At 42.6% G+C, this 25,327-nt stretch overlaps 1 protein-coding gene across 10 annotated transcripts in view; it reads left to right on the top strand.

Annotated features, from left to right (window-relative positions):
* The window catches only part of adgrv1 (adhesion G protein-coupled receptor V1), a 560,536-nt gene that overhangs the window by 96,223 nt on the left and 438,986 nt on the right, over positions 1-25,327 (top strand). For 8 of the 10 annotated variants that reach the window (XM_048527104.2, XM_048527101.2, XM_048527100.2 and 5 more), the window contains exons 21-26: positions 9,098-9,471; positions 10,507-10,677; positions 16,272-16,452; positions 19,838-20,037; positions 22,433-22,562; positions 23,181-23,261. In XM_048527104.2, coding sequence (XP_048383061.2) covers positions 9,098-9,471; positions 10,507-10,677; positions 16,272-16,452; positions 19,838-20,037; positions 22,433-22,562; positions 23,181-23,261 — 1,137 coding nt within the window. The remainder of the gene's footprint in view (positions 1-9,097; positions 9,472-10,506; positions 10,678-16,271; positions 16,453-19,837; positions 20,038-22,432; positions 22,563-23,180; positions 23,262-25,327) is intronic. The other 2 variants (XM_048527106.2, XM_048527099.2) reach the window with 1 other exon arrangement.

Here is a 25,327-nt window from a genome sequence, read left to right as displayed (position 1 = left end):
ACATGCAACCGAGTCCAGAGTTTACTCGGCCATTCCCACAAATGTAGAGGTGCTACTGCTGGCAATGTTTGTCCTTGTAGGCGCTCTGGGTACTGCCCCACTAATGCAGCTATATCAGTATCCAACCCCAGCCACTAGACATAGCTTCTTCTGGCATCTTCATCTCGGAAACCTCTGGATCATCCTGGCGGAGTTTGGCCAGTGTCTGTTTGTGACCTTCTCTTGGGACAATCACCCCACAGTACTGTGCCCACTGGGACTCGTATTCTTGCGCTATTACAAATAGCCATGACTCATGTCCAGTTTCGTAAAGGACAGCCCCTCCACCAATATTGCGTATAAGTCCTGAATATGAGGTATCAGGGATTTACTCAGCTGTGAGAAGCAGTCTACCATTTGCTTATAATCCCTACAAAGGCGAACTAAGCCATCCAGCTTCACAATCGATATGATAGTGTTACCCATTCTGCCAACTGCACTGGTTTGATGATTCCTTCGCTGTCCAGCCTTCTGATTTCTGCCTCTACTTTTGTCCGCAAGGCAGATGGTACTGGGCGGGCCTTTCAAAATTGCAGAGTTACTTCCTGGCCAATGTGTAAAGTGGCTTTGATCTCTTTGGTAGTTCTAAGTACTTCTTGAAAAATGCCTGGGCATTTCACTAGGATTACACTGAGACAGCCAGTTTCTAATTGAGAAATGTTGAGCTAATCAATCTTTTGCAATCAATTCCACCCAAATAGGCTTGGGCCAAGCCTCCTACTATCATCAGTGGTAACTACATCTCAAGAGACTGGAACCAAAGTTGTACCTTTGATTTTCAGCAGTTCCCCAGTGTATGTTCTCAGTTTGGCTGAGCTCTTGCGTAGGCTTAAAGGTTGGAGTCCCGAGCGAATCTTGCTAAAGACAGATTCTGCAACCATAGATAAAGCTGCGCTGATATCAGCCTCCATGGGAACTGGGTGACCATTTACCAAACATTAATTGGCTCCAATTGGGTGTCAACCCGCATGTTGGGGAATCTTTCTAAAGTATGCACTCTTCTGGAAACTATTCACTGAGTTTTTCTACTCAAGTCAGGCCTTGTAGGACTGCTTTGCTGTCTCGAGTTCACATACCAGCAGCAAATACAATGGCTTGCTGGCCCAGATCCAGAAGAACTGTTTTGTAACATGGCCAAGGCTTGGCTTTATTGTGGAATTTTGCCTTGGGCTATCCTCGGGTACCTCTGCTCAGGATATGCGCTGCGTGAGGTTCTGCGAGAGCCTACACTCAAGTGGGATTCCCCAAGCTCTGTTGGACAAGTGAGGGTGCCCACTGCCATTGGGATGCCCTGTATTTCTGCAGCTCCCATGTTCCACCTGCTGCATTTTCTAATGACAGTGCTAGTTGTAGTGCCTGTTTGAAGTCCAGTTGGGTTCTGCCATTCGGCGCTTTTGTATGGTTATGTCATTAATGCCACACGCCAAACGGTCTCTCAGTATCTCATTCAGGGTTAATCCAAAATTACAAGCCTCTGCCAGTCATTGTAACCTTGTCAAAAACCCTGATACGGATTCCCGATTCTCGAACAGTTGAATAAGATCAATGGCATCTCAATAGTGGAGGAGGCTTGGGGTCATAATATTCTTTAACTAGCTCTGTCAACTCTTGAAAGGTTTTTTGTGTTTGGTGCCCCTGGGAAAGTTCAGCCCCTTATCACTGAAAATGCTGCAGTCTACATGTCAGACAGATTACTTTTCATCTCTCCCAGTGTCATTTGCCCAGAGAAAATATCACAGTCTTTCAACGTACTGGGCCCAGTCTTCACCAGAAGGGTCATATGAATCAAGCTTCCCAAACAGAGGCATGATGCCAGAAATGCTTACCTGAATGACACAATGACAGTTGCTAGCGAATTTCTTCAGGCACTCCTTGTTTTCTCCAGTCACGACTAAAATAACTGCATAGAGCCCAGTGTCCCTCCCCAGCTTGGAGTCACTCCCCAGAATTGAGGAGATTTTAATCTCCTAGTTTTATTGGTCAGCCAGGGCTTTCTTGATTGTCCCAGGTTAACAACCCCAATCACGAACCTCGTAGTTAGCGAGGTCACCCTGGTTCCCATCACTACAGGAGATCTGCTTGTGCTATTTGGGAGCCTTTAAATGAGTAAGGCACGAGAGTGAGAGGATCCTAAGTGGTAGTGAGCACAGGAAGATAGATAAGGATGGGTTTGAATTTTTTTTTTTTTTAAATCCTGTTAATTCAAAAAGGCAGGCAAGTGCAAGTTAGAGAATAAAATAACTCTGATGAATCAAACTACATTTATTTCAACGCTAGAGATCTTACAGGTAGGACCGATAAACTCTGGACATGTACGGGAACATGAGACTGGGATGTCACAGTGAGTACAGAAACATGACTGAGGGAAAGGCAGGACTGGCAGCCCAGTGTTCCAGGGTTTTGATGCTATAGAAAGGTAGGAAGGGGGACAAGAGAGGAGTTGGGTGGTGTCAATTGATGAGGGAAAACATTACTGCTGTACTGATAGAGAATATTTCTGGGGGATTGTCCAGTGAACCTACATGGTCAGAAATAAGAAGAGGCTGATCACCTTGATAGGGTTGTACTACTGCAATATTGAGAGGGAAATTGAGGAGCAAATATGTAGAGGAATCTCAGATTGCTATGGAATAATAGGGTTTTAATGTTTATTTTTCCTGTAATTGTTCACGGGATGAGGTCGTTGCTGGCCAGGAAGCATTTATTGCACATTCCTAATTGCCCAGAGGGCCGTTCAGAGTCAACCACATTGCTGTGGATCTGGAGTCACATATAGGCCGGACCAGTTAAGGATGACAGTTTCCTTCCCTAAAGGACATTAGTGAACCATATGGGTTTTTCTGATAATCACCAATGGAGCAACATGGTCATCATTAGACTCTTAATTCCAGATGTTTTATTGAATTCAAATTCCACCATCTGCTGTAGTGGGATTCAAACCTGGGTTCCCAGGTTGTTATCTGGGACCTCTGGATTGACAGTTCAGCGATAATACTATTAGGCCATTGCCTCCCATAAACAGTAGGGATTTTAACTTTCTAAACATTGACTGGGACTGCTGTAGTATTAAGGGCCTGGATGATGAGGAATTTGTTAAATGTGTTCAAAAAAAAAATTCTTGAACAATATATAGATGTACCTACTAGAGAAGGCGCAAAATTTGATCTTCTCTTGGAAATAAGGCAGGGCAAGTAACTGAAGTGTTCGTGGGGGAGCATTTTGGTACCCATGATTATAATTCTATTGGTTTTTAAATAGTTATGGAAAAAGATAGGCCTTTATTTAAATGGTAAGAAGTTGCCATATGCTGGGTATCCTTGTGCATGAATCATAAAATGTTGGTTTGCAGTACAGTAGGTAACTAAGGCAAGTGGAATATTGTCCTTCATTGTTGGAAGGGTGGAATTCAAACACAGGGAAGTTATGCAGCATCTGTTTAGGATGCTGATGAGGCCACACCTGTGGCACTGTGCACCGTTTTGGTCTCTCACTCAGGAAAGGACGTACTGGCACTGGAGGGGATGCAGAGGAGGTTCACTAGGTTGATTATGGAGTTGAGAGGGCTCATTTATGAGCAGAGATTGAATAAACTGGGACTACACTCACTGGAATTTAGAAGAATGAGGGGGAATCTTTTAAAAATATATAAAATTATCAAGGGAATAGATAAGACAGAAAGCAAACCAGCCTTTCATGAACTCCTGCTACGTCTGCCCAATGGAACAGTTTCTATTCAATCATTTCGCTCTTTCTTCCTTAATGATTGATTCAAGCATTTTGCCCAGCACAGAAGTTAAGCTAACAAGCCTATAATTACCTGTCTTTTGTCTATCTCCTTTTTTACGACTGTACGACTCTATGACTCTATTTGCATAGTTACAAATATGAGGCTGAATTTTCTGCTTTTTTTTTCAGAATGGAAAGAGCTCTGCATTTCTGATAGCAGCTTCTGACCAGGGTTTCTTCAGCAAGGTGAAGGGTACTTCAATTCTTATAGGTCCCTTATAGTGCAGAACAGTTGGCGATGGCAATCCTACTCCATTTTTCACGGCAGTCAGTTACCATATTTTGTAACTTCAGGGTCTAGCATCATAGACTATTCATTTGAGAGCTTAAACATGTAAAGAAAATGTAAGTTTCAAGTATTAGATGGGTGGGGTGCTGGGTGGATGTTGGTAGGATGCCAGGTGGTTAGAGTGCATGGCAGCAAATGGGTCACACGCAATTGAGTGGTTAGGATAGGGTGGCGTCAGCAAAAGATGTTGAGTTTGGTGCAGAGCATTGGGATGTGAGTGCCATATCATTCAGTTGTTGGGTATGTGGTGTCAGGGTGGGAGTCTGATGGCAGAGATGGTGCGGCTGGGCCTGGAGAGTTAGTGGGGTTGGGGTGGGGGAGACCAGGTACTCCTCTTCTCCCTCTGCCAACAACTTAAAAAGCACATTTGCTGTATTTTGTCTTAATTTAGGCAGGGCAAGGCTAGAGTTTGGCTGCTTCTTTGTTTAAAGGGTAATCTTTGCATGTACATTGCATTGCAGCCACTTCATTGTCAAGTCTGCCCTATACTAACACTGATAGGGAGTCCAATTCCTCAATGGCTAGCTGGTGAGTGACTACAGCTGGTGATCCATGCTGGGCAATGCTTTTCATCTGGGTTGTCATGATACATGCAGTCTACAGCAGCCTGCTGTACCAGCTACATTTGGACCAATTTGGCAAGTCAAAGAGAGCCTACCAGGTGATGTGGATAATCCATTGCCCACAAGGCTAATGACTCTTTGACCAGCAGAAAGTAATCTTTGCACCACATAACTGGCAGGCTGTGACATCTCCAACAAGGGGGAATGTAATCATTTTCCTTTAACAATCTAATTGGAGTTCCACAGTTGAATCTCTCACCGTCAACATCCTGCAGTTTCCATTGACTAGTGACTCCATGTTACGAGCAACACAAATAGTGAGGCTACTAAAGAAGGGGAGGGACTGGGTCTCCAGCAGCGAGTAACTTACATGTCTCTAAGCCTGTCCACCATCCACAAGGCACAAGTAAGAGATGTACTGAGTGCCAACCCAATAATGCCTAAGAAGCTCAACACTATCCAAGACAAAATTTGATTTGATCACGATCGCTTCTACCACTTTAAAGATGAGCTTTGTCTGCTACCAGAGCACAGCAATTTGTTCTGTCTACAATATACCCTGCAGGAAATTGCCAGGATTCTTTAACATCGCCCTCCAAACCCAAAGGCACTACTTTTTATAAGGACAACAGCATCAGACACATGGGGAAGGTCTCTATGTGCAACTTGCCATCCAAGGCGCTCACCATCCTGACTTGAAAATATATTGCTGGTCCTTCACTTTCACAATTAAAGTTCCAGGACTCCCTCCCTAACTTTACTGAGTGTGGCTACCCCATATTGAGTGCAGTGATTTGAGAATGGTGGCTCAACACCACCTTCTCGAGAGTAATTTCACATGGAAAATAAATGCTTTGCTTGTCAGCAATGCTTAGATACCAAGAGTGAAAATCTTTTTCTTTAGAAAGACAGCTTTACTACTGCACAAAACATGATAGAATGCTGAATGAGCCCTTTCACTGCATTACATCAGTTAGCATCAAGAATTGTGATAGCCTGTCATGTACTGCTTTTCACTCCTAAGAGAGGATATCCCTTAATGCCAGATTTTCAGAAAGCTGCTGATGTGTAGAACCAAACGGACAAGGAGAGACAACCAATGCAGTTTGATCAAAGATCACAGACCTGAAGCTTTAGTTGTTTTTCTCGGCACAGATACTGTCAGGTCTCCACTTGATTCTAGGTTTGCTTTTCTTACTGTTTCCATCCTTCCCGCCAGGGGCTGCTCATGAAAATCTGATTTACTTCGATAGCAGTTACTGCAGTTCTGATTCTCAATTGCCAATTGTTCCTTCCCTTCCTCTGTCACTGAACAGTAGTGTCAGTTTGTCAACATACAACAATAAAGGCAACCACAAAATAAACATTCCAAACAAAGGCTCGAAGTGAAGTCATTCATACTGCATGTGAAAGTCACCTTGTCATCATTGTACATTACCTCTGCTTCTGTCTTCCATCCACGTCATTTTCTCAATTACAGATGGACAGTACGTGCTGTACTTGTCAGCAATGTCTGCATCTGAAGAATTGTATTTTTAAAACTGCAAGCCATGTTACCACACAAAATGTGACGGACAGCTGAAACAACCCTTTCACTGCCTGGACTGCTGTGGGAGAGTGGCACTGCACTCATCACGGGGAAGGCATACTCAGAGTGGGAATAAATGGGATGGCAGGCAGTGACTGGTGGAATACTGCGAGGTCAGTTCTTGAGGCCCCAGCTATCCATGATATATGTAAAGACCCTCATGAGGAATCTAAATGCATCATTCCCAAGTTTGCTGACAGCATAAAACTAGGTGGTGTTGTGAGGAAGGAGTAAACAGACTTCAAGGTGATCTAGACAAATTGAGTGAGTGGCAGATGCAGTATGCGGTACGGCTATATATGAAGTTATACAATTTGACGAGAAAAACAGAAAGAGAAAGTATTATTTAAATGTTGATATATTGGGAATTGTGAATGCACAAAGGGATCTTGCTGCCCTTTTCCAACAGTCAAAAATAGTAGATAGGCAGGTGCAGCAAGCAACCATGGAGGTAAATGGCATTTAGGCCTTCATGACAAGAGCATTTGAGTTCATAAATGGGGATCAATCACTGTAGTTATACAGTGACTTGTGAGAACTGATCTAGACTGCTACAGGCAGTTTTGGTCTCCCTACCGAAGAAAGGATATGCTTGCCATAGAAGCAGTACAGTCGAGATTCACTAGGTTGGTACTGGTTAAAACAACACTGTTGTTGGAGGAGAAACTTATTTGACTAGGTCTGTATTCACTCCAGTTTAGAAGAATGAGAGGATCGATTTGAAATATATAAAATTACAATCAATATTGACAGACTAGATACAGGATGAATGTTTTCCATAAGACCATAGGAGTGGAAGTAAGGCCATTCAGCCCATCGAGTCCACTCCACCATTTGAATCATGGCTGATGGGCATTTCAACTCCACTTCCCTGCACTCTCCCCGTAGCCCTTGATTCCTTTTGAGATCAAGAATTTGTTGATCTCTGCCTTGAAAGCATCCAACGTCCCGGCCTCCACTGCACTCCGTGGCATTTATTTTCCTTGTTGGGGAGTCTAGAACCTGAGAAAAAATGTTAGGATTCAGGATAGACTATTAAGGACAGAGATGAGGAAAATTATTTCACTGGAAGGGTAATGAATCTCCTGTGAATTCTTTAACATTGAAGGCTTTGGAGGCCAAGTTATTGAGTATATTCAAGAAAGAGATGCATTGAGATCTGCAAGTCTTCAATCATTATGGGGAGAAAATAAGAATGTGACATTGAGATAGAAACCTTATCGTGAAAGGCTGAATGGCTTGCCCCCTTCTGTTTAGTATGTTGTATACTCTATGTTCAGTACTATCCCAGGGACTACATCATGGCTGGTAGAAGGCTGCTGAAAGTCACCCAAGGAGACTGTAGGTGACATTGGACAATGATCTTGAGCAGCTATGGAACAGGAGCAACAGACTACACTACTTCATTTTAGGAGCTTCTAACTGGGTAGTTAGCTGACTCACAGCAGCAAAGGGGTGGGTACTGGCAGAGTGTCAATGATGCCTCGAACATTGGGAAAGGACAGTGGGGTAGTGCTCCATTGAGCGAATGCCACTCCTCCACAGTGGAGCCTCAACAATCCAAGCAAACTACTGGAGGACAGACCACTGGAGTGCCCTGCAAGCCCCTTTGTGCAATGTAATCTAAAGCTCTGATGGGAGAAGTTTATGTTTCCATGCCAGCAAACTGATCCTCTGAGTCTGTCCGAGCTTCCATTGCAGCATTGGCTGCCTGTTGATAATGCATGCATAGAGGTTGCAACGTGGCCCATCAGATGTGACATCATGTTTGGGTCTACAAGTGTACCAACAAAATAAGCTCCCATTTTGGGACATGAATGAATGTTATACAAGCTCTGTGCAAAGCTGTTTTGCTGGTGGGTCTCTCCATAATTTTTGATATTGAGTGCAGATTTCCTTCATCCAGCTGTACAACTTGTTACCAATAATATGTTTCATTGTGCAAACTCGTCACCATTCTGTTTGCAGATTCAGTGATTCAATGGTAATATATATTTCTTCTTAAATCCTAATGTGCTGTGCCAGAAGTCTGACTTGGTCAGTAGCACAATGTTGGAAATGTATTGGCTTTCTCTTCTGTACTCCATCTTATGTTCACTTACATTGCAGTCAGTATCATTGAAAAGATAATATATATTTTACAAGCCCGGATTTAAAATCGTTAATAACTTGCTCAAAGAAAATATTCTGAAGCATTTCTAATTTCATTGGTGGGTACTAATCAGTTTCTTTCCAAAATCATTTTATTTACTCTAAAGCAGAAGTTTAAAATAAGATGGTTAGTGCTTGTACATCAAAGAGGATGAGTGGAATTAGAAGTGCCTTCACAAATCAATGTAGGAGTTTTGGCCTAAATGTGATAAATCAGTGGAGCTCAGTTTGGGCAAATTGAATTTTGAAATAATATAAACCCACTTGTGTGTAACCCACTTAATGTTTAAAACTGCCTGAACTTCTGTACTGTTAATCGATTCCAGCTACGTGATGTTGATATTTTCAGTTGTACCTTATAATTTTTTTCTGTTGATGCTGGTACTTTCTTATTCTGATTTGACACGCCACAGGTTCTTCTTCTTTGATAAGTCAGAAAACATAAGACACGATTATAACAGTTCATTAGAACAACTCTCCGTTCTGTAAAATGTCATTAATCTTATTTATGTGGTAGCTTTGTAACCTTTGTCATTGTTATTCATATCTCATATGTGAAGTTTCATATGTTTACAGATTTGGACAAACCTATAATAACCATCTTTTTGTTGAAAATGATAATAATATTTGAAATTAGTTCTATGTTTGACAATTATTTACAACAACATTCTACATCTCTAGGCCCTGGTGTTTTAACTGTTGGGGCAGATGCTGATGGAATGAACAGGTTTGCAGGACTGATGCAAGATGTGAGATTATATGGTTGTAAACTGAACCGAGCAGAAATCCGTGAAATTCATGCTACTCCGGCAAAGGCTGATCTGCATCCAATATCAGGATATCTGGATTATAGACATGGTGAAAAAATGAAGTCATTTATTGTTGCTGCAAGGGATGACAGCGAAGAGGAAGGGGAAGAATCTTTCATATTAAAAGTGACTGCTGTGCATGGTGGAGCCAGAATATCACAAGATAATGCTACAGCCAGGCTACGCATACAAAAAAGTGATAACGCTAATGGATTGTTTGGATTTACTGGGACCTGCATTCCACAGGTGAAATTTATACTTTGTATTGCTGAAAACGAACCTAATGACTTCAGGCAATTCCAAACTGGAAGATTTTAGCTACAGCTATGAAAATTGAGGTCTTTTTATATCTTAGAATGCAAAACCTTGTCGTTTAGGAACAGGCCCTCCTGGTTATTGTGCATTAAGTCGTCCCTGTTAACACAATCCAAATCTATTTGGACTTGACTGCCAAAATCACCACAGTCAGAAGTCAGATGACTCCAGGATATAGCCCAACAGGTCTTTTTGAAATCACAAGCTTTTGAAACGTAGCCCCTTCGTCAGGTGAAGTGAACTGTAGTTAGGATTCATCTTGCAAAATAGCCACTGTATTCACATTTTATACGCAATAAATTACTTAATCAAAACTTGTGTTAAGTTTGTCAGACATGCATGGTCGTCTTTAGTAAATAATTTACCTTATCCAACTCAACATCCTTAATCTTTTGATTGGGATTATTGGGTATCATTGTTTTTGGTTGCCTTGAGAATTTAGCTTGGATGCCATTTTTTGGGCTGTTAGAATTTGTATTTTCTGTAGTTGGCCACAAAAAGTAATCCCTGTCAAAGATAATTGATGCCTACAGGATTGATTGTCTTACAATGATGTATTTTTCCCCAGTTTAACAAGACCTTCTTTCACTCTTTGATGGAGCAGCATGGTGTCTGTCACTTATTTCGCTATCGGCTCCTTGGAGTGAGACAGTTTGTTATTCACGCCGAATGTGAAAATAATCCTGTTACCAGGATGAGGGAGCGTGGTTAATATCCATCTCAGTCAGAAGCTAGAGGACACCCTTGGTGTACACTGGCATTGGAACATTAGTTCAAGAATTTTGGGCCCTGAGAGTTTCCCTAATATTTAAAATGTCAATTGCCGAACTGATCCACAGCTGCTTATTCTCTCATTTATTAGTATAATTTTTCCGGTTCTCCTTCCAGTTAAATCCCAGATGTTTTATTTGAGAATCATTTGAAGTACCTACCAATAAATTTTTTTACTTTGTTTTTCTCTTCCAGACATCTGAAGAGGGATCTACAATCTCATGTGTTGTGGAAAGAACAAGAGGCGCCTTAGATTATGTTCATGTGAATTACACTATCTCACAGATTGAACTTGACAACAGTAATATCAGTGATTTTGGCAACTCCTCTGGCGCTATTACCTTTGAACCTTGGCAAAGCTCAGAGGTAATGATAAATTGAAGCACTGAAAATTAATTTTTGATGCGGGGGTGTGGAGCGCCTTAGAGTACCAATAGGTGGTGCAGCGTAGCTGCAGTGTTTACACGTTCTCTTGAATTTCTCACCTTGCAATATAACAGAGAACCATAACAGCTGGAGACTATGATACTGTCAGGGTGATTTACAAGATGATCACTATGTCAGATGCACTGACTTAGTTATGCTGACATGATGCTCAAGAAACATTGATCCTCAGGCTCCATTAGTGTGCCGCTTCTACAGTGTGAGTGACAAATGATCACTCCAGTATAGCTAATAAAATGTGAGGCTGGATGAACACAGCAGGCCAAGCAGCATCTCAGGAGCACAAAAGCTGACGTTTTGGGCCTAGACCGGGCCCGAAACGTCAGCTTTTGTGCTCCTGAGATGCTGCTTGGCCTGCTGTGTTCATCCAGCCTCACATTTTATTATCTTGGAATTCTCCAGCATCTGCAGTTCCCATTATCTCTGACTCCAGTATAGCTCATTGTTTCTGGAAGGGTAGGAAGTTGCTTGTCTTGCACTTTGAGCTGGTGAACAGGCTTGGCCTATGGAAGAAAGCAGAAGTCCCAGAGAGTGATCTTGAACAGCACATTTTAAGGAAGATGAACGTATAGTGGGTGTTTTGATTTCAAATGGCTTCCTGGTGTGTTCTTTAGGGATTGTTGATCCTGCACCTGAATGTCTGACAACTACAGTTAGTACCTGGCATTCAAGGCTGTGGGCCCTGTATGGGAAAGTAGGACTAGTGTAGGAAGTGGTACATTGTTGGCATTAAAACCTCTTCCAGACTTGTGTCTTTATGAGCCGAATGCACTTATCGTGAATAATTAAAATAAGAACCCTGAGCCATGTGACCTTTTTTAGGGATGGGGAGGGGAAGGGGGTTCTGAAATAAATAGGGAGAGAGGGGGAGGTGGATAGAAGATGGACAGAGGAGAAGATAGGTGGAGAGGAGACAGACAGATCAAAGAGGCGAGGATGGAGCCAGTAAAGGTGAGTGTAGGTGGGGAGTTAGGGAGGAGACAGGTCAGTCCAGGGAGGATGGACAGGTCAAGGGGGCGGAATGAGGTTAGTAGGTAGGAGATGGGGGTGGACTTGAGGTGGGATGAGGTGATAAGTGGGAGGAAGGACAGGTTATGGAGGCAGGGACGAACTGGGCTGGTTTTGGGATGGGGTAGCGGGAGGTGACATTTTGAAGCTTGTAAAGTCTGCATTGATACCATTGGGCTGCAGGGTTCCCAAGCAGAATATGAGGTGCTGATCCTGCAACCTTCGGGCGGCATCGTTGTGGCACCGCAGGAGGCCCAAGATGGACATGTTGTCCAAGGAATGGGAGGGGAAGTTGAAATGGCTCATGGCTGGGAGGTGCAGTTGTTTAGTGCGAACCGAGCGTAGGTGTTCTGCAGAGTGGTCCCCAAGCCTCCGCTTGGTTTTCCCGATGTAGAGGAGGCCACAATGGGTACAGCGGATGCAGTACACCACATTGGCAGATGTGCAGGTGAACATCTGCTTGATGTGGAAAATCTTCTTGGGGCCTGGGATGGGGGTGAGGGGGGAGGTATAGAGGCAGGTGTAGCACTTCCTGCAGTTGCAGGGAGAAGTGCTGGGTGTGGTGGGGCTCGAGGGGAGTGTGGAGTGGACAAGAAAGTCATGGAGAGAGTGGTCCCTCTGGAAAGCAGATAAGGGTAGGGATGGAAAAATGACTTTGGTGGTGGGTTCGGATTGTAGATGGCAGAAGTGTCGGAGGGTGATGCGTTAGATCTGGTGGTTGGTGGGGTGGTACGTGAGGTCTAGGGGGATTCTGTTTTGGTTGTTATTGCAGGGAGGGTGTGTGAGGAATGAGTTGCGGGAACTGTGGGAGACACAGTTGAGGGCGTCCTTGACCACTGAGGGGGCAAAGCTGCGGCCCTTGAAAAATGAGGACATCCGAGATGTATGGGAGTGGAATGCCTCATCCAGAGCAGATGCGGCGGAGGTGAAGGAATTGGGAATAGGGTACGGCATTTTTGCAGGAAGGTGGGTGCGAGGAGGTGTATTCTAGGTAGCTCTGGGAGTTGGTGGGCTTGAAATGGATATTGGTTTCTAGGTGGTTGCCGGAGATGGAAACACAGAAGTTTAGGAAGGAGAGAGAGGTATCAGAAATGGTCTACTTAAGATTGAGGTGGAAGGTGTTGGTGAATTGGTGAACTGTTCAAGCTCCTCTTAGGAGCACGAGGTGGTCCCAATTCTGGGAGGTGAGTAATGGATGAAGAGGTGGGGCTTAGGGCCAGTGTAGATATGGAAGAGGGATTTCCACCCACTGCCGACGCCAGCGCAACCCTGCGCATCGCCAACGCTGACACACTCTGCCCACTGCTGATGCCAATGTCGCTCCACCCATCACCTCCGCAGCCAGCAGCTCCAGAGGACACAATAGCACCCAGCCCTGCCGGGTCTTCACCATCCCCCCTTGACCTCCCCCTTACTGAGGACAAATGGTCAGTCCTCAGTCAAGGGCTCACCTTTGCTCCCCTTCACCCACACATCAACGAATACTGCTCATGCTAGGACGTTGAACAGTTTTTCCGCCACCCTGCTTCCACGCTTACTTCTTTAATTGTGACCCTAACCCTCCTTCTACTGACCCCTTCTCCTGCCTCCAACACACCCTTCCTCCTGGACACCACCCCAAGGCCGCCTGCCCTCCCTCAACCTCATCATCTCCATCTGCCATCGAGACAGCAATAGCCTCAACCTCTACATCCCTCTCACCCACTCCAAACTCTCCCCTGCAGAACGTGCAGCCCTCTGCTCCAATCCCAACCTTACCATAAAACCTGCGGACAAGGGAGGCACACGTAGTATGGCGCACTGATCTTTACATCGCTGAGGCCAGGTGCCAACTCTCTGACACCCCCTCCTACTGCCGCCTGGATCATGACCCCACCCCTGAGCACCAACCATCATCTTCCAAACCATCCACAACCTCATCACTTCAGGTGATCTCCCACCCACAAACTCCAACCTCGTTGTTCCCCAACCCCGCACCACCCGCTTCTATCTCCTTCCCAAAATCCACAAACCTGCTTGCCCTGGTTGAGCCATTGTCTCCACCTGCTCCTGCCCCACTGAATTTACCACCACCTGTCTCAACACCATTTTCTCGCCCTTGGTACAGGAACTCCCTACCTATGTCCATGGCACCACCCATGCCCTCCATCTTTTCCAAAACTTCCAATTCCCCGGTCCCCAATACCTTATCTTTACCAAGGGCGTCCAGTCCCTATACACCTGCATTCCCCATGCAGATGGCCTAAACGCTCTCCATTTCTTCCTGTCCAGCAGGCCCTACAAGTCCCCCTCCACTGACATTTTCATCCACTTCGCTGAACTCGTCCTCACACTCAACAACTTCTCTTTCAATTTCTCCCACTTCCTACAGACTAAGGGAGTGGCCATGGGTACCCGCATGGGCCCAGAAAATGCCTGCCTCTTTGTAGGTTACGTGGAACAATCCCTCTTCCATAGCTACACTGGCCCTAAACCCCACCTCTTCCTCCATTACATTGATGACACTATCGACACTGCCTCGTGCTCCCACAAATAGCTCAAACAGTTCATTCACTTCACCAACACCTCACACCCTGTCTTAAGTTCACCTGGACCACCTCTGATACCTCTCTCTCCTTCCTGGACCTCTCTGTTTCCATCTCCGGCAACCACCTAGACCCAAAACATCAGCTTTTGTGCTCCTGAGATGCTGCTTGGCCTGCTGTGTTCATCCAGCTCCACACTTTATTACCTAGAAAGTAATACCCATTTCAAGCCCACCAACTCCCTTCGCTACCTAGAATACACCTCCTCCCACCCACCTTCCTACAAAAATGCCACCCTGTATTCCCAATTCCTTTGTCTCAACCGCACCTGCTCCCTGAATGAGGCATTCCACTCCTGTACATCTCAGATGTCCTCAATTTTCAAGGACTGCAACTTTGCCCCCTCAGTAATCAAGAACGCCCTTGACCATGTCTCCCCCATTTCCCGCAACTCATCCCTCACACCCCCGCCCCGCAAAAACAACCAAAACAGAATACCCCTCATCCTCATATACCACTGCACCAACCTCCAGATCCAACACATTATCCTCCGATACTTCCACCATCTGCAATCTGACCCACTACCAAAGGCATATTCCCCTCCCCACCCTTATCTGCTTTCTGGAGGGACCACTGTCTCCATGACTCCCTTGTCCACTGTACACTCCCCTCCAGCCCCACCATGCCCAGCACTTTTTCCTGCAACCGCAGGAAGTGCTACACTTGCCCACACACCTCCCCCCTCACCGCCATCCCCGGCCCCAAGAAGACTTTCCACATCAAGCAGATGTTCACCTGCACATCTGCTAATGTGGTATACTGCATCCACTGTTCCAGTTGTGGCCTCCTCTCCATCGGGGAAATCAAGCAGAGGCTTGGGGACCGCTTTGCAGAACACCTACGCTCGGTTCGCACTAAACAACTGCACCTCCCAGTCGCGAACCACTTCAACAATCCCTCCCATTCCTCAGACAACATGTCCTTCCTGGGCCTCCTGCTGTGCCAAAACAATATCACCTGAAGTTTGCAGGAACAGCACCTCATATTCTGCTTGGGAACTCTGCAGCCCAATGGTATCAATGCGCACTTCACAAGCTTCAAAATCTCCCATTCCGCTACCCCATCCCAAAACCAGCCCATTTTGTCCCTGCCTCATTAATCTGTCCTTCCTCCCACCTATCCCCTTCGCCCACCTCAAGTCCACCCCCATCTCCTACCTACTAACCTCATCCCGCAGCCTTGATCTGTCTGTCCTCACTAACTATCTCCTCCCTAACTCCCCACCTACACTCAACTTTACTGGCTCCATCCTCGCCTCTTTGGCCTGTCTGTCTCCTCTCCACCTATCTTTTCCTCTGCCCATCTTCTATCTGCCTCCCCCCCTCCCTATTTATTTTAGAACCCCCATCCCCTCCCCCATTTCTGAAGAATGGTCTAGGCCCGAAACGTTAGCCTTCCTGCTCCTGTGATGCTGCTTGGCCTGCTGTGTTCATCCAGCTCTACACCTTGTTATATCAGATTCTCCAGCATTTGCAGTTCCTACTATCTCTGACCTCATGAGGGAGTCAGTTAATTTTTTTTTTCAAAATCCAAGGTCATTTCAAGAGAAAGAAATTTCCCAGATTTTTCTATGTATCTCGTTGCATTCAGGCATTTCAATCTTAATGGAGGCAAGATTCTCATTGCATGCACTGCACCTTTGTTTTAATAAAGAATTTATGACATCCCCTCATCTATTGCATAAGGTATATTCTTTGTTTCAGTTATTTTGTCAACTTCAGATTCTTCTGTATAATTTTATTTGGAACAAATCCTTGAATAAATAGAAAGTAAAATTAACTATTTTAAAAAGTAGGATTTCAACAGGACAGGTTCTAATAAGGCGTGGGGTGGTTGATTATTTTTACTGATCATATTATTTACCAGCTGAATTTATTTTTTTCGGTCTGAGTTCTGATCTTGGTGCTTCCGCTTTTTATGAAGGTTTTGAATATACATGTCATTGATGACGACTTGCCTGAGCTTGCTGAACACTTCACCATTTCTCTGGTTTCTGCAATTTCTGGAGATGGTAAAATGGGCTCCACTCCAACTAGTGGGGCCAGTATAGACCCAGAGAAGGCCAGCACAGAAATCACTATAAAATCCAGTGACCATCCAAATGGTAATTATATGATAAGATATGAATACTAATGCTTATATTGTGATTAAAAATTACTTTCTATGTAGGACCATGTGATTTGTAAAATAAATACCAAAAGAACTACAGATGCTGTAAATCAGGGACAAAAACAAAGTTGCTGGAAAAGCTCAGCAGGTCTGGCAGCATCTGTGAAGGAGAAAACAGAGTTAACATTCCGGGTCTGTGACTCTTCAGCCCTGAGGAAGTGTCACTGGACCTGGAATGTTAAGTCTGTTTTCTCCTTCACTGATCTTGCCAGATCTGCTGAACTTTTCCAGCAACTTTGTAATTTGTAAAGAATCCTGATACACCGAGGCTTTCACTTTTGAGATGAAAATTGGTCTTGAGTAGAGCTTTACTGTGTTCCATGATGTCAAGGTGATGTTGTAGAAGTGACGTCTGTGCACTTTTATGCTGAAGATTACATATTTGGGTATTTTTGTTTATTATTTATCGACGGAACTAATATTCAAGTGGAAAACAGCACATACTTTGAGCTTAGAACAGCCATTGCTAGTTCTCGTTTGGAATTGGTATATTTGAACTTTGGCTAACTTTCGACAGGCAAGAAGATATAGTCATTTTTTCATTTTCATGGAAATCTGATTTGGCATTAGTGGCAGAGGAGAACAAATATAAGAGCAGGAAAGAGCTCTCCAATAGATAGAATGGCACTTCTGTTGATGTGCAATGCCGGTAAAGTTGCCATTGTCCCGGAGGAACGTGGGGCTGCTCTTCAATTACAGAGAGATGACTGGTGGTGGTTTAACCTGAGTGTCACCATGCCTCAGGTGAGGGATGAAATTTAGAAGGTGAGATCTTTATAGTGACCTCAGATAGTCCTGGAATTGAGCCCGTGCTGTTGGCGACATTCACCATTACCAGCCATCCAGCGAACTGAGTTGACCAATTTCCGCAATGCAACACAGTGTGTAATGAAGGCAGCACAGCAACCATGCTGGCTGGAAATGAGCTGTCAGAAAGTCTAAGACTGGAAAAGAGATGATGCAGCTGTATCTTCTCCTTCAGAAAGCTCTATATAGGTACAGTAACGCTGCTTCTTGTCCAAGTACTTACTGTATTGAGGAACGGGTTAGCTTAGTGAACAATCAGAAGGTAACTAAATGGAAAGTTCCACTCTCAGTGATAAACTGGTCCACAATATTTTAAAAGTCTCCACCATGTATGGCAGTTGCTGTGGGTGAAGGACATGGGATAGAGGAGTTTAATTGCAGTGGAGAAAATAATCTGGAGTTTATCTGCATCTTTGTGATGACCCGGAACACTGTGGGGCTGCACACTGCTTTGGCAAACCATAAAGTGTTGAATGTACTTCAGTGTTGCTGATGAGCACTAGCTAAGACCAGTTGTTTGCCAGAGATGATGAAATTAGAACTCTGACTTCTGGGATTAAATTATGGTGGTATTATTCAAAGACATTGAACAGGGATGTGAAAAGTTCAAAATCAAGAATGAGCTTGCTCAATATAACACTTTTAAATCCTTAGGAAACCCGAAGATAAGTCATTGCTAATGATTTGCTTGAGACATGTTCATGGTTGTTAAGTTGACAGATAAACCTGCCAGTTTAGGAAAGAATAAGGTCACAAATGGTAAAGGTAACAACAAGTTAACCTGTTTTGTTGAGTTGACTAAAGTTTAGTCAGAATATCTGGAGATCCTTGTGTTCTTGAGTAGTGCTGTGACCTCATCATATTATATGTTATAAACCTCGTTATATTATTCCATAAGAAGCTTAACTGACAGTGCAGTATTTCCAAGAAATAATAACATGTTTTTATTTTAATGGGGCTGTAATTCATCTTTATTTGCTTGAGAAGCAGCAGTGCTGAATTACGTTGGTACAGTAAGTGCTTAATATCCTTTACCCTCGTGTTTTCCATTTGTATTAGCTATCTAGTATTTTACAACTAATGCATAATTTCTCCATACCATCCAACATCAAGCTTACAACTGGGCAAAGGACAAAAAGCAAAAATCAAATCAAGAATAACTGAAAGTACATAGCACTTCAGATTGAGTTATTGGTCAAATAATGCTGTCTTGAGACATCTTGTTGGTGTCTGATGTTAGTCAGGCATGTCTTTGTTTGCTTAGGTTTGTCTGATAAGTTGCTGGGAGTGTTTTGGTTGAAAATGTTATAAGAAGGCAAATAGGATATCTGGGGTCTGAGTGAACAAAGCAAATCATTGTGTATATCCATAACTAATCAGATTGAAGGATTGTAGCATTTACAATGCAAGGACTGAGAATTAGAATAAGTGGATTCAGTATCCAGTCAGGATCAGAAAGAAAGGAAGGGAAAATTTTGAGACAGAGACAAAATGAAGAGTCAAAATAAAAAGGTGCAGCTTTGTGATTTGACACATTTTAAACCTCCAATAAATAATTCTGAAGGAATGAGGCTGCAAATTTACTGATTAGTCTTCACTGTCAGAATGGCTCTGTGGCTGTTTCAGGTCATTTATCAGCTTGAGAGAAAGTTATTTGAGATTATTCTGCTAAATCTTAACTCTCTATGGCATGTTTAACTTGTATCTGATTCTGATATTTCACACCATTTGCAAGACTTTAGTGGTGATCCAGTTAGGAAGAAATTGTTCTTCCAAAACTCGATGTGGCTCACTCTAAACAGTAATTTTTGGATATTTGCACTAAAGTGCACATCTGCTCCTCACCTGGAGTTGCACAATCTTTAAGTATAAATAAAAATGAGTGCAATTAGCCTCATTGTTTCTATGACAAATATCTAGACTCATTTTTTTTGGTTGGGAGCATTTGTCAAGACTGAAGGGTAACGTTGTATACAGCATTTAAATAAAGTAACAGATCAGAGGGAAGAGTTAGGAAAATGAACACATAAGAATAAAGGCATGATTTGTAAGCTGTTTAAGTGAAAAACAGGAGAAGGTTAACTCCCAGAAATGATACTAACATTGGAACAAAAACTGGCATAATGAGAGAAATCATAGCAATGAAAGACAGTTATGAGCACAAAGATTGAATAGTTTAGCAACTGGGATGAAGCAGGTAGAAGTAGAAAATAACAAGCCTCATCATGAGCTCTATGGTCATGCAATCCAAGTGAGAGGGAAAAGAAAAATTCAACTGAAGTGAATGATGCAAAAAATCTGATTTACATATTCATCTAAAAATGGGTTTGAACTCAGATATTGTCCAATTTCTGGCTCCTTCCTCTGAAATTAGCAGCACATTTATTTCAATTTGTTAACCACTTCACATTGAAACAAATATCTATAAGCAACTATGATTTAGGGTTTGGAAAGAGCTTCAAATTAGTATTGTAAATGAGCCTTAAAGTCATCACTTATTGTAACTTGTTCAGGTTTACTACAATTTTCAACGCAACTACCACCTGATGGTGACTCAATGATCCCCCCTGCCCTCTCTATACCAAGCATCAGAGTGAAGGAGGAGGTTGGCCTACTCAGATTGCTTGTTGTCCGTGCACAGGGTCTTCTGGGAAATATCATGGTAGCGTACCAAACTGTTCCTCTTACAGCTTCCAGTCCATCTGATTACCAGGTGAGTTGAAGACTGATTTTTTAAAAACGATATTCTCTTTAAATCTTCAACACTTTTCTCGGTAAGATTAATGTATTTGTAGCATTTGTGTCAGAACTATTGAGTAAACCAAACCAAAATGTCAATGTTCTGAAGAGGTTATCTCAGTCCAAGATAGTATAGCCTCAGGCTAACGGCAATATGATTGACTTTTAACTGCCCTGTGAAGTGGCTTAGCAATCTATGGAGAAATTGCAGTGAAAAAGTCTGAGAATAAAACCAGGCGTATCACGCAGCATTGCAAGTGACCATGACTCAGTCCACCCTATTAACTCTGCAAAGTCCTCCTTTCTAACATCTGGGGACTTGTTTCACAACTGGGACAACTGTCCCACAGGCTAAATAAGCAACAGTCTGACTGTTATGCTCAGAGAATCGTATGTTCTAGCCAATGTCACAATTTCCTCCATCATCCTGCTCAGATCCTGTGTCAACAGCCGGAGGAACTCACCAAAGATGTGGCACATTGGTATACAGTTAGGATTTGTTCAGGGTATCCTCAACATTGATTCTGGACTCCGTGAAATCTTATAGCATTAGGTTAAACTGGGCAATGAAGGCTCTTGCTGGTGACAGCCTATCACTTTCTCAGAGCTGATGAATCAGCACCCCCACATATTGGGCAGTACTTGGAAAAAACATTGAGAGTAATCAATCCCCATTATGTTCTGTGGGTGAGGGTCTTCTCAACAAGGGTGCTTCAATAACACCACTAATGATGGAACTGGCTGAATTCTGAAAGTCAGTCTGGATCTTCCTGGTTATGAAGAGAGCCAACAAGAGAAGAAAAACCTTCTTGATTTTGTCCTCACCAAACTAACTTTGCAAATGCATCTGTCTGTGTTGCTATTGACCATTGCATATCTCTTGTGGAGCTGAGGTCCTTTCTGTATGCTGTCGACATTCTGTAATGGGCTGTGTGCCACCTACACAGAGCTAAATGGGACAAATTTGGAATAGATCTAGCGACCAGATGGTGTGGGCCATCATTAATGGTAGAATTATGTTACAGCACAGTCAGTTACCTTATGGATTTTGTCTCAGTACCATTATTATTAGGCCAGGATAACCAGCTCTGTTTCAATGAGGACTGTTGGAGAGATTATGAAGAGCAATATCGACACTAGTCACATTAGTTATGAGATGTTAAACTGGCCCCAACTGGTAGAAAAAGCACAAATGTAACACTGTCATGAAACAGAGCAGGGGCACAGTAAAAACAAGCCTATAGACCATCTAAGATAATGAAATGTGAGGCTGGATGAACACAGCAGGCCCAGCAGCATCTCAGGAGCACAAAAGCTGATGTTTCGGGCCTAGACCCTCTAGCCCATCAACAATCATTGATTAAATTCTTGAATCCATTATCAATGAAATAACAGAAGGATACTTTGATAAAAACATGGTTGTCACAGTCCCAGAGGAGAATAGAGAGATGACCAGTCTTGAGTTTAACCTGAGGGGTCACTGCACCTCAGGTGTGGATGAGGTTGAGAAAGCATGATACTGTTTCAATTTTGAAGGAGAAATACCTATCATTGAATAGTTGAAAACAAATATTTAAACTTTCCAATTGCAAATTTTTCTTCAGTGACAATTTTTTTTGATTAGTTGGAGCCATTTGAATCACAGTAGAGAATACAACACAGACTGGTGTGATATTTTGTAATATTTTAACTGCTTTATTACAGGAAAAATGTTATAATTCATGAGAACAATGAAACTACACTGTTCAATATAAGGGCCAAAATAGTTTTAAAGGTTCAATCCTAATAATGATTCAGTGCTTTAACAACACATCTACATGACTATGCCGCACCTCATAGTGAGGTTTGAAGGTGCAATAACATTTTATACTCAAGTGCTTCAGGGTATTCCCAATGTCCAGGGATGTTCTCCATTTTCTTCATGAACTCTCAAATATAGAATTCATTCAATCAGCTTCCAAAACCTTGCAACACAAGATGAAAATAGTGTGTAGAAAGGAATCTGATTGTTGTCTCCCATTTAAAATGCTAAACTCAACCTCATTGGTGGCTGGTGTTTCACACTAGGCATTCCTGAGCAACCAACAGGTCAGAGGAAATTTATGTGAGGTTGAGCATTCACAGTAAAATTGGTTCTTCTGAAGAGTTATGTCAAAGTATTGCTGTTCTCACACCGAAAAATGCATTTGCACCCAAATGAAAATTCTAGCCAGTTGCCTCAGAAACTAGATTTTCTGCGTTTTTGTGCGTCTGCAAGTACCCTTAGATTTTTGATTGGATTCATCATGTACCTTAGTACTTGGTCATCAAAGAACCTAAATGGTGAGTTACCAAAAACCTACTAAATTTGAATTTAAATTGGTTTGCAGGAAACATCTGGCATTTTGGATTTTAAGCCTGGAGAACAATATAAGTACATAACTATAAATATCACTGATGATCTTGTTCCCGAACTGCCAAACCGCTTTAAGGTGGTGCTTCTGAATTCTGAAAGAGAAGGTAGGCACTGGTGGTCACAATTCTGGTTTGCAACGAGAGTATTTTTATTCTTCAATGTACTTAATATCATCTCAACATAAAAGATGGAGGCCCCATAAAGTGATTACTCTTTGTAACTGTGATTTGCTTTGTCATGATTTACTTGAATAAAATCTCACCAGTTTGAATATGATGAGCTTCCAAAATAAGCTGCTCTTTGTTAGATTGTGTGTCTTTTCCTTACTCTGTAAAATAAAGTGTCTCCTGCTTGCTTCATGGTGTTAATTCCACAAAATTCTGGGAAGATTCCTGAAATCAAGCCAGCTGCATACACATGGTTTACTTTTAAGCTTGTTTTAAAGTGATCACATTTGGCTTGTGTTAAATGTTAGTTCAGCTTACTTTCTCCTCTTCAATCCAAATTATAAGTTTTTCCAAGTGAATGCAAAAGATATATGGCATTATACTCCAAGTAGTTGAATGCAATATGTCTTATGATTAATGTTACAGCTTAAAATAATGCTTTATTGTATAAGAAGATTCTGTCTGATCTTTCAGCTGAGTCAGCAATGTGTTTTCTCTTCTTCATTGCCTTGTCTGTTTTAATGTGTGTGAATGTGCTGTATGTTTATTTTGAAGTGGCTGAACTCTTTGGCATAGGTACCAGCGGTAGTGGTGATGGTGCAGTGGACTTCTTCCTTCCAGCTTTCCACCTTCGTGGTAAGAGCCTATCATTTATCACGCACTTGTGTTCATTCAGCCTCTCCACTATTGTTTACATTTCATTCCTAAGTTGCCATTACTACTAGTAACTGGAAAGGATAATGAGCACTTATGAACCCGAAGGCCTTTTCACTCTTTCCATCAGATTTACATAAAGCAATTGTTTCAATTTTTAATGCACTAGAATGTTCTTGCCTTCTTACTCATGTCCTGAAGTCTTGGTTGTTGCATTCTTTTCTTTGAATGATGTTTACGCAAAACTAAGTTTTCTGTCTACCGTTTTATTGTTACCAGCAGAATAATTTTCCAAACCATATTGCAATACCCCACTGAATGAAATTATTTTAATGTTTGTTAATTATTTGTCTTTCTATTTAAGAAGACAAACTGAAAGGCTACATGTGATTATAGCAATATATAGATTTTTGAAATGGGGCAAATATAGCAATGTTGAGCAATTTTATTCTCTTGCCTTGCTTGTCCTGCCTAAGTGTATCAGCTCTCAGTTACCTGGATTGAATTCTATTTCCCACTGATCAGCCCTTCTGAGCAATCTATTTGCATACTCCTGTAATTTAAAGCTATTTTCCTCACAGCCCAGCCTTAAAGTACAGGAGGATGCAAATAGCCTGCTCAGTTGGGCTGATCAGTGGGAAATAGAATTCAATCCAGGTAATTGTGAGCTGATACACTTAGGCAGGACAAGCAAGGCAAGAGAATACATGATGCATAATAGGATCTAGAGAAGAATCAAGGATTGGAGGGGCCTTGGTGTGCATTTACACCGGCCCCTTAAGGTAGCGTGACACATATTGAAAGTAGTTAAGAAGGCATACGGAATTCTTGCTGTTTTTAGCCAAGGATTGAAGTTTAAGAGCAAGGGGTGATACTGGATCTGTGAGGCCATAGCTATAGTGTTGTGTGCAGTTTTGGAATTCATGTAATAGAGGGATGTGATTGCATAGACGAGAGTGCAGAGGATATTTACCAGGATGATGCCTGGGCTGGAGATTTTAAGCTATGTAGAGAGCTGCAATAGACTGGGAGAACAAGGTGTAGAACTGGATGAACACAGCAGGCCAGGCAGCATCAGAGGAGCAGGAAAGCTGACATTTCGGGTCTGGACCCTTCTTCAGAAATGCACTCTTCTGCAGTAGACTGGGGTTGTTTCCCTTGGAGCAAAGAAGACTTAGGGGGGACATGGTTAGATCATATACCAAAAGAAATAGGAACAGGAGTAGGCCGTTTGGTTCCTCAAGCTTGCTCCAAATTCAATAGTATGATAAATAACCTGACATTCCTTATGTCCACTTTCCTACATTTTCCCAGGAAGCCTTGATTCCCCTACTGATCAAGAATCTCTTTATCTCAGCATTAAGTGTATGCAAGGACTTGGCTCTCACATCTCTCTGTGGCAAAGAGCTCTAAAGTCTTTCAGCCCTCTCATAACCTTGGACAATTAATGTAAATTAAGATGTAGGAAGTTTATAGAGAATGTAAGGAAACATTTTTACCATCCAGAGGTGGTAGAAATCAGGAGCTCATTGCCTGAGAGGGTGGTAGAGGCAGAACTCTCATGCTGCTTAAAAAATATCTACAAGCATACATGCAGTGCAAAGGCATACAAGGTAATGGACCATGTGCTGGAAAATGGGGTTGTTTTTGATGGGAACAGAGTCAGTGGGCTGAAGGGCCTTTTTCTTTGATGTAGACCTCTAGACTGTTATGATTCTATGACACGCTGAAGACACACAACAAATCTAACAAAGGTATTTATGTACCATAGAAAATTTGATCATAGGAAGAAACTGGAGTTACTTCAGATTTGGGTTTTAAAAGCCCATAGATTGAGAGTGCCGGAATGAAAGAGAGAGAAAAGAGTTTCTGCATTTGAGCTCATTCAGAATGAATTAGAGTAAAATTTACATATGGTAAATCTCAATTTCTATTCATTGAATATCAAGAGGGAGGAGGAGCTTGCAGGAAGAGATGAATAGAATTTAGTAGGATGAAATAAACAAACTTATGAATAGTAAAGCAGTTACATAAAGTGGATAGATTGT

This window comes from Stegostoma tigrinum, chromosome 3, assembly GCF_030684315.1.
Source record: "Stegostoma tigrinum isolate sSteTig4 chromosome 3, sSteTig4.hap1, whole genome shotgun sequence".
Taxonomy (NCBI): Eukaryota; Metazoa; Chordata; class Chondrichthyes; order Orectolobiformes; family Stegostomatidae; genus Stegostoma; species Stegostoma tigrinum.
Note: the sequence above shows the minus strand (reverse complement) of the source record. Positions and strands in the feature narration are given on the sequence as shown.